The sequence below is a fragment of the Microcaecilia unicolor genome, chromosome 6 (assembly GCF_901765095.1).
Source record: "Microcaecilia unicolor chromosome 6, aMicUni1.1, whole genome shotgun sequence".
In the NCBI taxonomy this organism is placed as follows: domain Eukaryota; kingdom Metazoa; phylum Chordata; class Amphibia; order Gymnophiona; family Siphonopidae; genus Microcaecilia; species Microcaecilia unicolor.
Genome location: NC_044036.1, coordinates 61,683,346 through 61,695,717, shown reverse-complemented (window position 1 = coordinate 61,695,717; position 12,372 = coordinate 61,683,346). Strand labels below are relative to the sequence as shown.

General features: G+C 44.2%; 1 protein-coding gene across 1 annotated transcript in view; it reads left to right on the top strand.

Moving 5' to 3' along the window:
• The window catches only part of LOC115471884 (vitellogenin-A2-like), a 98,110-nt gene that overhangs the window by 69,243 nt on the left and 16,495 nt on the right, over positions 1–12,372 (top strand). Inside the window, 4 exon segments of the mRNA XM_030205790.1 lie at positions 798–1,004; positions 1,115–1,257; positions 11,189–11,327; positions 11,419–11,545. Coding sequence (XP_030061650.1) covers positions 798–1,004; positions 1,115–1,257; positions 11,189–11,327; positions 11,419–11,545 — 616 coding nt within the window.

The window sequence follows — 12,372 nt, the reverse complement described above, 5'->3', positions numbered from 1 at the left end:
ATAAACCATAAGATATTCCTTGTGTTGCCTTTTGTATCCAGTGCACATCAGTCAAGTTTTTAGACTCAAGTCAAGTGTAGACCTCTCAACCCAGAAAAGAATATGGTTTAGGCTTTATTTTCCAATACACATGTACAGGGAAACGTTTTCATGAGTTACGGTTACTGTGTGCAATATAGGAGAAACAGGTTGCCAGGTTTTACACTGTGCTCTGTTTCTCAGATCTGACATTAAATCATAGGGAAGGAAAAGGCTGACATCTATAGGTCATTCAGCAGTGCATTAATTAGGTGGATAGTACAAAAACCAATGACTCCCTTTTAACAATGCATGGCCGCATTTTCTCACTTTTATTTATTTTTTTTTTTAATTAGAATGTATTTACTGCCATTTTGAGGAAACTCACCCACGGCAGTGTACAGCATGAATAAGTTGAACACAAGCAATAGATAATTATAGCAGTAAAAATATTCAGATAACAATACAATGTATGGCATAGTATGCTACTTACAATGCCAACACAACATGCAATAAAACATCTTAATTGTCAGCACAGGGGCTAAGTAAAGGTGAAATATACAGTCTAGATAAGATAGAGCAACAAGAATTAGAAAATAAGGGGACTAATTTAAGTTGCATGTGAGGTCAAAATGGTATGTGAATATGATCTGAGCTAGGGTAGGAGTAGATAAGCAAATCCTTTTACAGTATGTGTCAGTCAGTGTTAGCCTTTGTGAGCGTGTGTGACTAGCAAGTCATTTGCTTGTTCCATTAAAGGTTTTTTTTTTTGCTTTTAGTCAAAATTCCTGGGTGACAGCAAGCCTCCAGTGCTATCCATTGTGGCTAAAGCCATCAGGAGTGATAGCAAGAAGCAAGGCTTTCAGATGGTTGTATATGAAGACCCTCACAAAACACACTTTGACGCCTACGTGGTAGACATGGCAGAGTCGAGTCCTTGGAAAGTCTTCATCCATGGTGCAGTCCCTAGCTCTCACAAAGCAGAGGTAACACTGAACTATTGTCATCTTCAGTGCTAATGCGTATATCAGTCACATTATGCTCTTCTGGTCCATACAAGAAAAAAAAAAGATACACGATTTCTTTTCTGATTTAGGCACGTGTAAAATGGGGCATGAATGGTCGGGGCTATGACATTAAAGCAAAGGCTGAAACTGGCTATGTAGGAAGCAAGCCAGCTGTGAAAATAACAGCCAAGTGGCCCAAGAGTCCATCCGCTTTCAAAAGCATTGGAAAATGGTAAGATTTCATCATCTTGTGTGTCACATTGCGGATCTCGTACCAATCAGTGTCCTGTACTCTGTTACCACTTCACCACCCCCTTTCCTCTCTTCTCCCTTCAAACCACCATAATTATAATGTGAAACACTTCTATAGTCAGGCCACTTCACCCTTTGCCTGAATCTAATCTCTCTGTTTTGACCTAATGAAGGGTGTGTAGATCTGGCAAGTTAGTGAAGAAAAATGTATTAAATTAGAACAATATGGAGGACATTTTAGAAAGGCTTCTGCATGTATAAAATTGGCTTTCCTAAAATTGTAAAAGGACCCCTCAATGAGGTAAACTTGAGGATGGCAAAGTGAATACTAGTAATAGGACTAACATGATATGGTATCAGAAATATACACATTAAAACAATACTTTAAAACATCCTTTATAATTCTCACCACCAACGTTCTAATATGGGACTGCCTGTGTCCATGGCTCCTGGAGTTGCTGAGCTAGGCTCCTTAGCCAGGATAAAGTCACTCACAGCTGATTCCCAGGCAAGGGGAGGAGTAGGGAAACACGCGGAGCAACTTGTGAGTGCGCCGCTCCCTGCCACTTGCTCCAAGCAAGTGGCAGGGAGCGACGCATCAAAAAATGACAAGCGCGGCACCGCAGACAGCCATCAGACAACCCCCCTCCTCAGCGCATCACCCAAGCATCCCCCCCGGCACATCAAACACCCCCCCCCCCCCGAAGCACATCAACAGCCCCCTCCCCAAAGCACATCAACCCCCTCACCACCCACAGCTGCCACTAGTAACGCTGTCCAGCCGCTGCTGCTTCTCCTGTTGAGCAGCAGCGGCCGCTACAAAAAGAAAAAAAGCCATTAATGATTTTAAACATCAAGCACTGCACCACAGACAGCCATCAGGCATTGGCTGTCGGCTCTGCAGCCGCTCCTCCTCTCGCCTCCACGTCACTGCCCCTGGAGTAAGATCCCGGAGGAGCGCAGCGACGTGAGAGGCGAGAGGAGGAGCGGCTGCAGAGCCGACAGCCAATGCCTGATGGCTGTCTGCGGTGCCGCGCTTGATGTTTAAAAACATTTATTGCTTTTTTCCTTTTTGTAGCGGCCGCCACTGCTCAACAGGAGAAGCAGCAGCGGCCAGATAGCGTTACCAGTTGCAGCTGCGGGTGGCGAGGGGGTTTGATGCGCCGGGGAAGAGGGGAGGGTTGCTGGGCATGGATGGCTGGAGGGGGGGCAGGGGAGAGGAGGAGGGGAGGGTCGCTGGACATGGGTGGCTGCAGGGGGGCAGGGGAGAGGAGGAGGGGAGGGTCGCTGGACATGGGTGGCTGCAGGGGGGGCAGAGGGAGAGGAGGGTCGCTGGACATGGATGGCTGGAGGGGGGGCAGGGGAGATGGAGATGGGGAGGGGTCCTGAGACCAGAGAGGTGGGGTGGGGAGGGGGCCCTGCGAGAGGGTGGGCACACACTCACTCACTGTCTCTCACATACACTCTCTCTGACACACTCTCTATCACACTCTATCTCTCTGTCACACACACAGTCTCACACACACAGACACTCTGTCTCTCACACACTCTCTCTTTCACACAAACACACACACACTCTGTCTCTGTCTCTCATTCTCTCTCTGACACACATACTCCATCTCTCACACACACTCTCAAACGTACACACTCTGAGGAAAATCTTGCTAGTGCCCATTTCATTTCTGTCAGAAACAGGCCTTTTTTACTAGTTATATGAAAAACGTCAGCAGGATACATATGATACTATAATAGGCAGCATGAAAAAACATTCATATAACAAAGATATAATACAATGTCACCATAATACCAATGAAACACCTAATAAGCACACATTAGGAATTCAAATATGAACATACTGCCATACTGAGACAGACCAAATGTCCATCAAGCCCAGTATCCTGTTTCCAATAGTGGTCAATCAAGGTAGAAAGGACCTGGCAATAACCTAGATATGATGCAAATGCTGTTTGTGCAATACAATGAAACATCTTCCTATATAGCCAAAGGGGGAAAGGACAGTTGAGATATATAGATGAGGTCAAGATGGTAGTACAAAGTCATTGGGATGAATATATGGGTGGCTAAACTCAATAAGAAGTTCTGAGAGAAGAGGACATTTCTTTGGTAAGTGAACATTATTTTGCTCTGTGCTTTGGGAACTAAGAGTATAGGGTTTAAAGGAGGAATTGTAGATTATTGGTAGGCAGAATTAAAAAAAAAATCAAACTTTATCAACTAGTCTCCATACCCTTTTCCTCCTAGTTCTAAAACTTGAACTTTGTACCACAGCATTAAGCCTCTAGCAGGCACAGCAGGGCCTAGTTCAGTCTTGGGGGGGGGGGGGGGAGAAGAAAGCATTATTAACTAGTTTCTACAGTGTACAACTCTTTTCTCATAGTTTTAAACTTAACTTTTTCTAGAGGTAGAAACAACAGCAAAGAACAATAAAAAGGATAGTAGAAAGGCTCAAATTTTGTTCTAAAAAACAGTTATTTTTTGTTCTTTGGCTGCTGGAGAGGAAGCACTGCTACTGACCTGAATTAGGTGTTTATTAAATGTGAGGAAATAGATGATACAAAACTATTCAAGGTTGTTAAAACACCTGCGGACTGTGAAATATTGCAGGAAGACCTTAGGAAATTGGAAGACTGGGCATCCAAATGGCAGATGAAATTTAATGTGGACAAATGCAAGGTGATGCACATTGGAAAAAATAATTCGAATCATAATTACCTGATGTTAGGGTCCAACTTGGGGGTCAGCACTCAAGAAAAAGATCTGGGTGTTGTTGTAGAGAATACGCTGAAATCTTCTGCTCAGTGTGCGGTGGCGGCCAAAAAAGCAAACAGAATGCTAGGAATTATTAGTAGAGGAGTGTGGTAGCCGTGTTAGTCCACTCTTAAGGTTATCAATAGAAATCAAACAAAATAAAACATGGAAAAGAAAATAAGATGATACCTTTTTTATTGGACATAACTTAATACATTTCTTGATTAGCTTTCGAAGGTTGCCCTTCTTCGTCAGATGGAAATAAGCAAATGTGCTAGCTGACAGTGTATATAAGTGAAAACATTCAAGCATTACTATGATAGTCTGACAGGGTGGGAGGATGGGGGTGAGTAGGAGGTATGAATGGGGACATCAAAGCATATCATTGATATTCTAACAGGATGGGTGTGGATAGGTGAGGGGTGGGGTGATCAACAGAGGAATACAGCTTTATGGTTTATAATGGGAATTATTAGGAAAGGGATGGTGAATAAGACCGAAAATACTATAATGCCTTTGTATCGCTCCATGGTGCGTCCACACCTTGAGTATTGCGTTCAGTTCTCGTTGCTGTATCTCAAAAAAGATATAGCGGAACTAGAAAAGGTTCAAAGAAGAATGATCAAAATGATAAAGGAGATGGAACTCCTTTCATATGAAGAAAGGCTAAAGAGGTTAGGGCTCTTCAGCCTGGAAAAGAGACGGATGAGGGAAGATATGATTGAGGTCTACAAAATCCTGAGTGGTGTAGAACGAGTAGAAGTAAATCAATATTTTACTCATTCCAAAAGTACAACAACTAGGGGACATTCGAGGAAGTTACATGGAAATACTTTTAAAACAAAATAGGAGGAAATACTTTTTTGCTCAACAAATAGTTAACCTTTGGAACTCTTTGCTGGAGGATATGGTAACAGTGGTTAGCGTATCTGGGCTTAAAAAAGGTTTAGACAAGTTCCTGAAGGAAAGGTCCATAGTCTGCTATTGAGATAGACATGGGGAAGCAACTGCTTGCCTGGGATTTGGGTTTCTGCCAGGTACTTGTGACCTGGCTTGGCCACTGTTGGAAACAGGATACTGGGCTAGATGGACCATTGGGTCTGACCCAGTATGGCTACTCTTATGTTCTAATGCAATTTAAATGCAAGTTGAATAAGATATGAGGAACTGAATGAAGTTACAGAGTATGCAGCAAGCTAGTTCAGGTGCAGAGTAAGTGGATAGTCATTTGCCAAAGGGGGAAGTTATCAACACGGGCTACTATTAAGAAGTGTTATTTTACTCTCCACCCTCATCTCTCCCTACACTCCTTCCCTAGAACTCCGTTCGCTAGGCAAATCTCTCCTAGTTGCACCCTTCTCCTCCATCGCTAACTCCAGACTCCGCTCCTTCTATCTCGCCGCACCTTATGCCTGGAATAGGCTTCCTGAGCCATTACATCTAGCTCCATCCCTGGCTGCCTTCAAATCCGGGTTAAAGGCCTACCTGTTTGATGCTGCATTCGACTCCTGACTTGTAACTCTTATCTTATCCTTATGTGTCCTTCTGTATGTCCTTCCCTTATCCTTTTTGGTCCTGTCTGTTTGTCCTGATTTAGATTGTAAGCTCTTTTGAGCAGGGACTGTCTTTCTTCTTCATGTTCAATTGTAAAGCGCTGCGTACGACTGGTAGCGCTATAGAAGTGATTTATAGTAGTAGTAGTAGTACTCTTAGCCCCAGTTATTAGTAACTAGACAGCTCTTTTCCTAAGCTGCATTAGGTGCTAACATGTGCCTAACACTGTTTAAAATGCATACCTTGGGCCATGCTCAGGCATTCTGCAGTAATTGCCAAATTAATGCACGTACTAAAAATTATTATTTGGGGGGGGGGGGGGTATGTTAGGATGGGGAAGAGGGCATTCCTGCACTAAATAGCACATTCAGATTAGCACACACTAACTGGTGAGTGCAGGATTACTGCATGAGCCCTTACTGCCTACAAAATAGGTGGTGGTAAGTGCTCATATGGTAATTTTTGTTAATGGCCACAAGCTAATGGCATCGTTAGAGTATGGCCATTAATACAAAAAATGGAAAATCAGCCATTTTACTGCAGCAAAATTGCTTTAGCGCACAGGAAAAACCCATGCAAGGGTGTGCTAAGGCCACTTTTTGCCACAGTTTAGCAAAAGGACCCCTACATCTCATTACATAAAATGCTGAAATAGAACAAGTTAGAGATAAAATAACCTGTCATAACGGTAGCCCAATTATTACGCTCCCAAATGTCTTAATGGCTGTAGGAAAAGTGGAGAAGTAGAGGATAACACTTCTACACAAGCAGTATCCAGAGAACACAAGTCTTTATTAGGCACCAAACAAAAGACCTGACACTGGACCACATTTCGGCAGGAATACTTGCCTGCTTCAGGGGTCAATGCAGAACTGTATAAAGACATACCTGCATAAAATAAACCTAAAATAAACACAAGCAGAAACAATGAACATGGCAATACAAATAAATATGCAATTAAACATGACATATAAAATCTAAATACTGTCAATAAAAACAAAAACAGATGAACTTTTTAAAAAATAATAATAAATATACAAATCAATAAAAACAACAAAGGTAAGTAAAATATAATCATAAGTCACTTAAAATTCATATTCAAAAGGGAAATGATTATATTTTACTTACCTTTGTTATTTTTATTGATTTGTATATTTAATTTCTTTAAAAAAGTTCATCTGTTTTTTTTATTGCATATTTATTTGTACTGCCATGTTCATTGTTTCTGCTTGTGTTTATTTTATGCATGTATGTTTTTATACAGTTCTGCTTTGACCCCTAAAGCAGGCAGAAATTCCTGCTGAAACATGGCCCTATGTTGGGTCTTTTCTTTGGTTCCTAGTAAAGACTTATGTTCCCTGGATATTCCCCATATGGAATCTGTCTGTTTTATTCTCTACTTCTCCATTTTTCCTTTGTACACACATAGAGGCTCCTTCCTGTTTTGTTTGTCAATTACAAGTTAAAGAGCCAGATTCTATAAATGGCACCTAAAACATTGGCGCTGAAGAAAACCATCTTAGCACTATTCTACAAACCTCACCTAAAGTTAGGCACAATTTATAGAATACACGTAGTGCCAGTGGCGTACCAAGGGCAGGGCAGTGGGGGCGGTTTGCCCCGGGTGCACGCTGCTGGAGGGGTGCAGAGAGCAGCCGCGCATCTGTTGGCTCCGCTGGTTCACTGCTCCCTCTGCCCCGGAACAGGTTACTTCCTGTTCCGGGGCAGAGGGAGCCAGCGGAGCCGACAGCCACGCGGCTCCTCCCAACACCCCTCCAGCAGCGTGTGTTGATGCAGGGTATGTTGATGCGCCGGGGGGGGAGTGTATTGATGCTCCGGGGGGGGGGGGGGTTGATGTGCGGGGGGGATGTTGATGCTCCGGGGGGGGGGGGGGGTGTCGTGCTGTACCCAGGGGGGGAGGTGCACAGTGGCGATCCGCCCCGGGTGGCAGCTGACCTAGGAACGCCACTGTGTAACGCCCATCCCTGTGACTAAAATTTAGGCATGACCATTTATGTCAACTAAAACCTGGTGTAAATGCCTACACCTAACTTAGGGGCGGATTTGGCATATTCTATAACACTGTGCATAAATTTTAGGAATGCTCATGACTCGCCCATGTCCCTTCCACAGCCATGCCCCCTTTTGCGATCCATGTGGTAGAATTACACGCACCACTTTATAGAATATACTTAGCAAGTTCTGCACATAAATTCTAAGTAGTGCTAATTAGTGCCAATAATTGCTCGTTAGTGGCCAATTATCAACACCAATTGGCTGGTTAATCAATGAAGTCACGTGTGGCCAAAATTGCATGTGTAACTTTAGTTGCCATATAGAATCCAAGGGATAGTGTGCATGTACATGTTTTGTAAAACACACACGTGCAATGCAAGTCCATCCTCAGGAATGCCCACATTCAGTGTGTGCATATGCATATGCACGCCAGCAATAACATGGTGCTTCTACTGGGAGTAGAGTTAGGCTGGAGTTGTGATGTACTTGTATACTTTATAAAACATGCATACACTCATGGGGCATAACTAGGTGCCAGGGCCGCCGAGAGGGGGGACAGGGGGGACAAAATTCCCCTGGCCCGGGCCTCCAGGGGGAGGCCTGGCGCCGCCTCCGCAGTCCGGCCCCCCCGCCCTCCGTCGCTCCCTGGCATTGAATTTAAGAGCCTCACCTTCGAAGGTGCAGCAAGCAGCGGCAGACCACTCCTTCCTTCCGTGTCCCGCCCTCGCCTGACGTAACTTCCACAAGGGCGGGACACAGAAGGAAGGAGTGGTCTGCCACTGCTTGCTGCACCTTTGAAGGTGAGGCTCTTAAGGTCAGTGCAGAGGGCCCGGGGGTGGAGAGAGGGCCCGGTGGTAGGTGGAGGGGGGCCCACCGACCTTGGGGGGGGGGCCCGAGGGCGGCCTTGTCCCGGGCCTGGCCTAGTCTCTGCTAGGTGCTACAAGTTAAGTGCTCAAATTACGTGGGCTGTGAGCAGGGGCAGTCCAAGGCAATCTGCTGCCCGAGGCAGGGATGAGATGCTCGCCCACGCCTTCGCCTGGTTTGGCATCTCCCTCCTCAAACCTCTTTCCCGCACTGTTTACCTTATTTACTACTTTTCCAAGAGGCGGCAGGCAGCGGCAGCAATTCCTATAGGCTGCCCTGCCACAGTACCACCGGCACCGGCCTCTTCGCTCTACTGCATGTCCCGCCTCTGAGGAAACAGGAAGTTACGTCAAGAGGCAGGCTGCAGTAGGGAGAAGAGGCCAGTGCCGGTGGCAGGGCAGCCTATGATAATTGCTGCCACTGCTGCCCTTTGCAAAAGAAAGAAGTAAGGTAAATTTGGGGAAGAGGGTTGAGGAAGGAAGGGGAGAGTGCCGCTCTCTGGAGAGTGCCACCTGAAGCCCCCACCTCAGGTAGCCTAATAGTAGGGCTGCCGCTGGCTGTGAGTCTATTCAATAAGAGCACTTATGCACATAAGTATTCTTCTAGAATACTAGCATAAGCTGGCATCTATGTGGCTATATTTAGACACACCCACTTATGCCATGTCAATAATAGGTGTAAATATGTGCACTTAAATGCAGCAGTTTAGCACGGAACATACTCTGTAAGTTACACAAATAAATGTTGGACACCCCATGTTCCTTCCTCCTGTGACTCCTGCTGGTTTAAATGTCAAAAAGGAATGACTGTCGTTGGTTTGATTTGGAATGTATTCTTCTGTTGAGTTCTGATGGGCTGAAGATGTTAACTGTATTTGAAAAAGATTTTTTTTATGAGAATTGAATGAGGAGAAATCCTGATGAAGGCTTTTCTGTGAGAGTTGCAAAATGAAGGAAGGAAGTAGTTAATAATCCTACATTTACGAATGGATGATGATACCAATATGGTGACTACAATTCTGTGGACATTTCCATAATGATTGTTGCATCTCCCATTTGAAGCTACATCTACATATTTTAAATAGTGGACACTGGAGAGATATTTTGATGGTATTTTATGAAGGCATATGCATTTATAAAATAAGGACACAGAATGGGTGTAAATAGAAATACATAAATTTACACTTATCTCTGAGGCAGGCATATTTTTATTTTTACTTATTTATTTATTCTCTTTGAAGAGAATATCCAAAATTGCTCCCTGTAGTTTAATTGGTACTCCCATACCAACTGTACTCAACTGTACCAATCACGCTCCAATGAAGCTTTTCCACGTTATGATTCTAAAGCATACAGTGATTAACCTTAGGACAGAGACATTTTCCATTATGAAGTCTGCTCAATGTTCATTAAGCCATAGCCTAATAACTTTCTTAGTTTTACCAACATATATCAATTGACACTGGCAGATAATAATATTACAAGTAACAAATGCATTGTTCCCTCTAGGTTGGGTGGGAGTCCTCCAACTGCTTTGCTACCAGTAGGAGGTGGTGCTTCAATATTGTGTTTTCAATAGCTAGGGACAAGTAGGTGCAGTGCTTGCCTGTCCCTCACTATTCAAAATGTGATAGTGAAACAGCACCCCCCACTGGCAGGCCTGAAGGTGGAGGACTCCCACTCAGCTTAGAGGGAACCGTGAACAAATGTGGAATGTGGATGCACAGGTAGCTCTCCTACAGGGTTTACAAATCCTGTCAACTATTGGGTGTATCAATTTCAGCCTTTCAGTCATAGAACTATGCCAGGCACAGCGACCACGTGCTCTATGTCCATGGACCATTTTGAGTTCACCATTCACCCACATTCTATCTGAGCTAGTATTGCTATAAACCGCATCTCTGGAAATATTGAATGTAACGGCAAGACATGCCAGTGCTGATGTATTGAACTAACAGCATACGCTGCAAAGCACATAATTTAAGACTGTTGGAGCCCACATTTTAAGGTCATAGTAACATAGTAAAATAGTAGATGATGGCAGAAAAAGCCCTGCATGGTCCATCCAGTCTGCCCAACAAGATAAACTCACATGTGCTACTTTTTGTGTATACCTTACCTTGATTTGTACCTGTCCTTTTCAGGGCACAGACCGTATAAGTCTGCCCAGTACTATCCCTGCCTCCCAAACACCGGCTCTGGGACAGACCGTATAAGTCTGCCCAGCAATATCCTCGCCTCCCAACCACCAGCCCTGCCTCCCACCACCGGCTCTGCCACCTGATCTCAGCTAAGCTTCTGAGGATCCATTCCCTCGGAACAGAATTCCTTTATGTTTATCCCACGCATGTTTGAATTCCGTCCTACTCAGTTTACATATTGGATACTGGATTAACATTTTGATGGTGTTTATTGAGTGATATCTCTTCTATTGAGAGAAAGCAGTCCAAAAAAAAAAAAAAACAGTGCTAGTATCTGCTGTTGAAAGATATTTTGCCACCAGAGTGCACTACGTCACACACGCCTACAGCTGTGGCTTAATCTTGCACACTTTGTTTTTTAAGATTAGGATGCACTGAGGGGCTCCACGCAGGGGCTCTTCACATACCAATTTGTAAATGCAAGTATGTAAGTGCATACCTTGGTAAAAGGGAATTCCATTTAAACTTCCTTACTCAGAATCCCATTTTTTTTTTTTTTTGTTTCTAGGGTTGACCAATTAGCTCCAGGAGCCTTCTACATGTTTGGATTCTATGAGAAGAGGGAGAGCAATCCTTCCAGAGAAGCCAAGGCCACTTTCGTTCTGGACTCATCACGAACTTTTTCCATAAAATTGAAAATACCCCAGGTAGGCCATTTCACTGTCAACAATACATTTTACTTCTGCATTAGACAGATGTGGGATTTTCTCAAACACAGATTTATTTCTGCTCCTGCAGCTCACTGCGTACTACAGTGCCTTTCCACTTCCAGTATCTGTTCCAGTACCTCCAGTTAATGACGCTTCAGGCCTCAGCTGGAATGTATTCCACAAAGCACCTTATTTCCTCCTGGACAGTCTTAAAGGTCAGCAGTTCTTTACCATTATTAGTTCATGTGTCTTCCTCTAAGCCTTTGACACTGCAAGTGCATGGTGTGCTCAAGGCCAGATTAACACTATATTGGCCTTGGGCAAACATACATTTATGGGCCCTATCACAGACCCCTATTTACTTCTTCTATCACCCTCACCCCGAGTCATGTACATTCAATTCTTGCCCTAACTCCTGCCCCCAAGATCTTCATTCATGGCCTTCCCCCACATTTCATCACTCCAGAATTAACAGAATTATCCCTCATGAAAGAAGTACAAGAACTAAGAGAGAAGGTCGCAAGATTAAGAAACATCTCTGACAACTAGAAATTCATCCCAAAAATGCATGTTGAAACATTCGGGACCTACAGCAAAGGGAGAGAAGATCTTGTATGTGGGTAAGAGGAACCCGAATTATAGCTACGTCTTGCAAGGTTCCGCGTTAGGAGTTACGGATCAAGAAAGGGATCTGGGTGTCGTTGTCGATGATACGCTGAAACCTTCTGCTCAGTGTGCTGCTGCGGCTAGGAAAGCGAATAGAATGTTGGGTGTTATTAGGAAGGGTATGGAGTCCAGGTGTGCGGATGTTATAATGCCGTTGTATCGCTCCATGGTGCGACCGCACCTGGAGTATTGTGTTCAGTACTGGTCTCCGTATCTCAAAAAAGATATAGTAGAATTGGAAAAGGTACAGCGAAGGGCGACGAAAATGATAGTGGGGATGGGACGACTTTCCTATGAAGAGAGGCTGAGAAGGCTAGGGCTTTTCAGCTTGGAGAAGAGACGGCTGAGGGGAGATATGATAGAAGTGTATAAAATA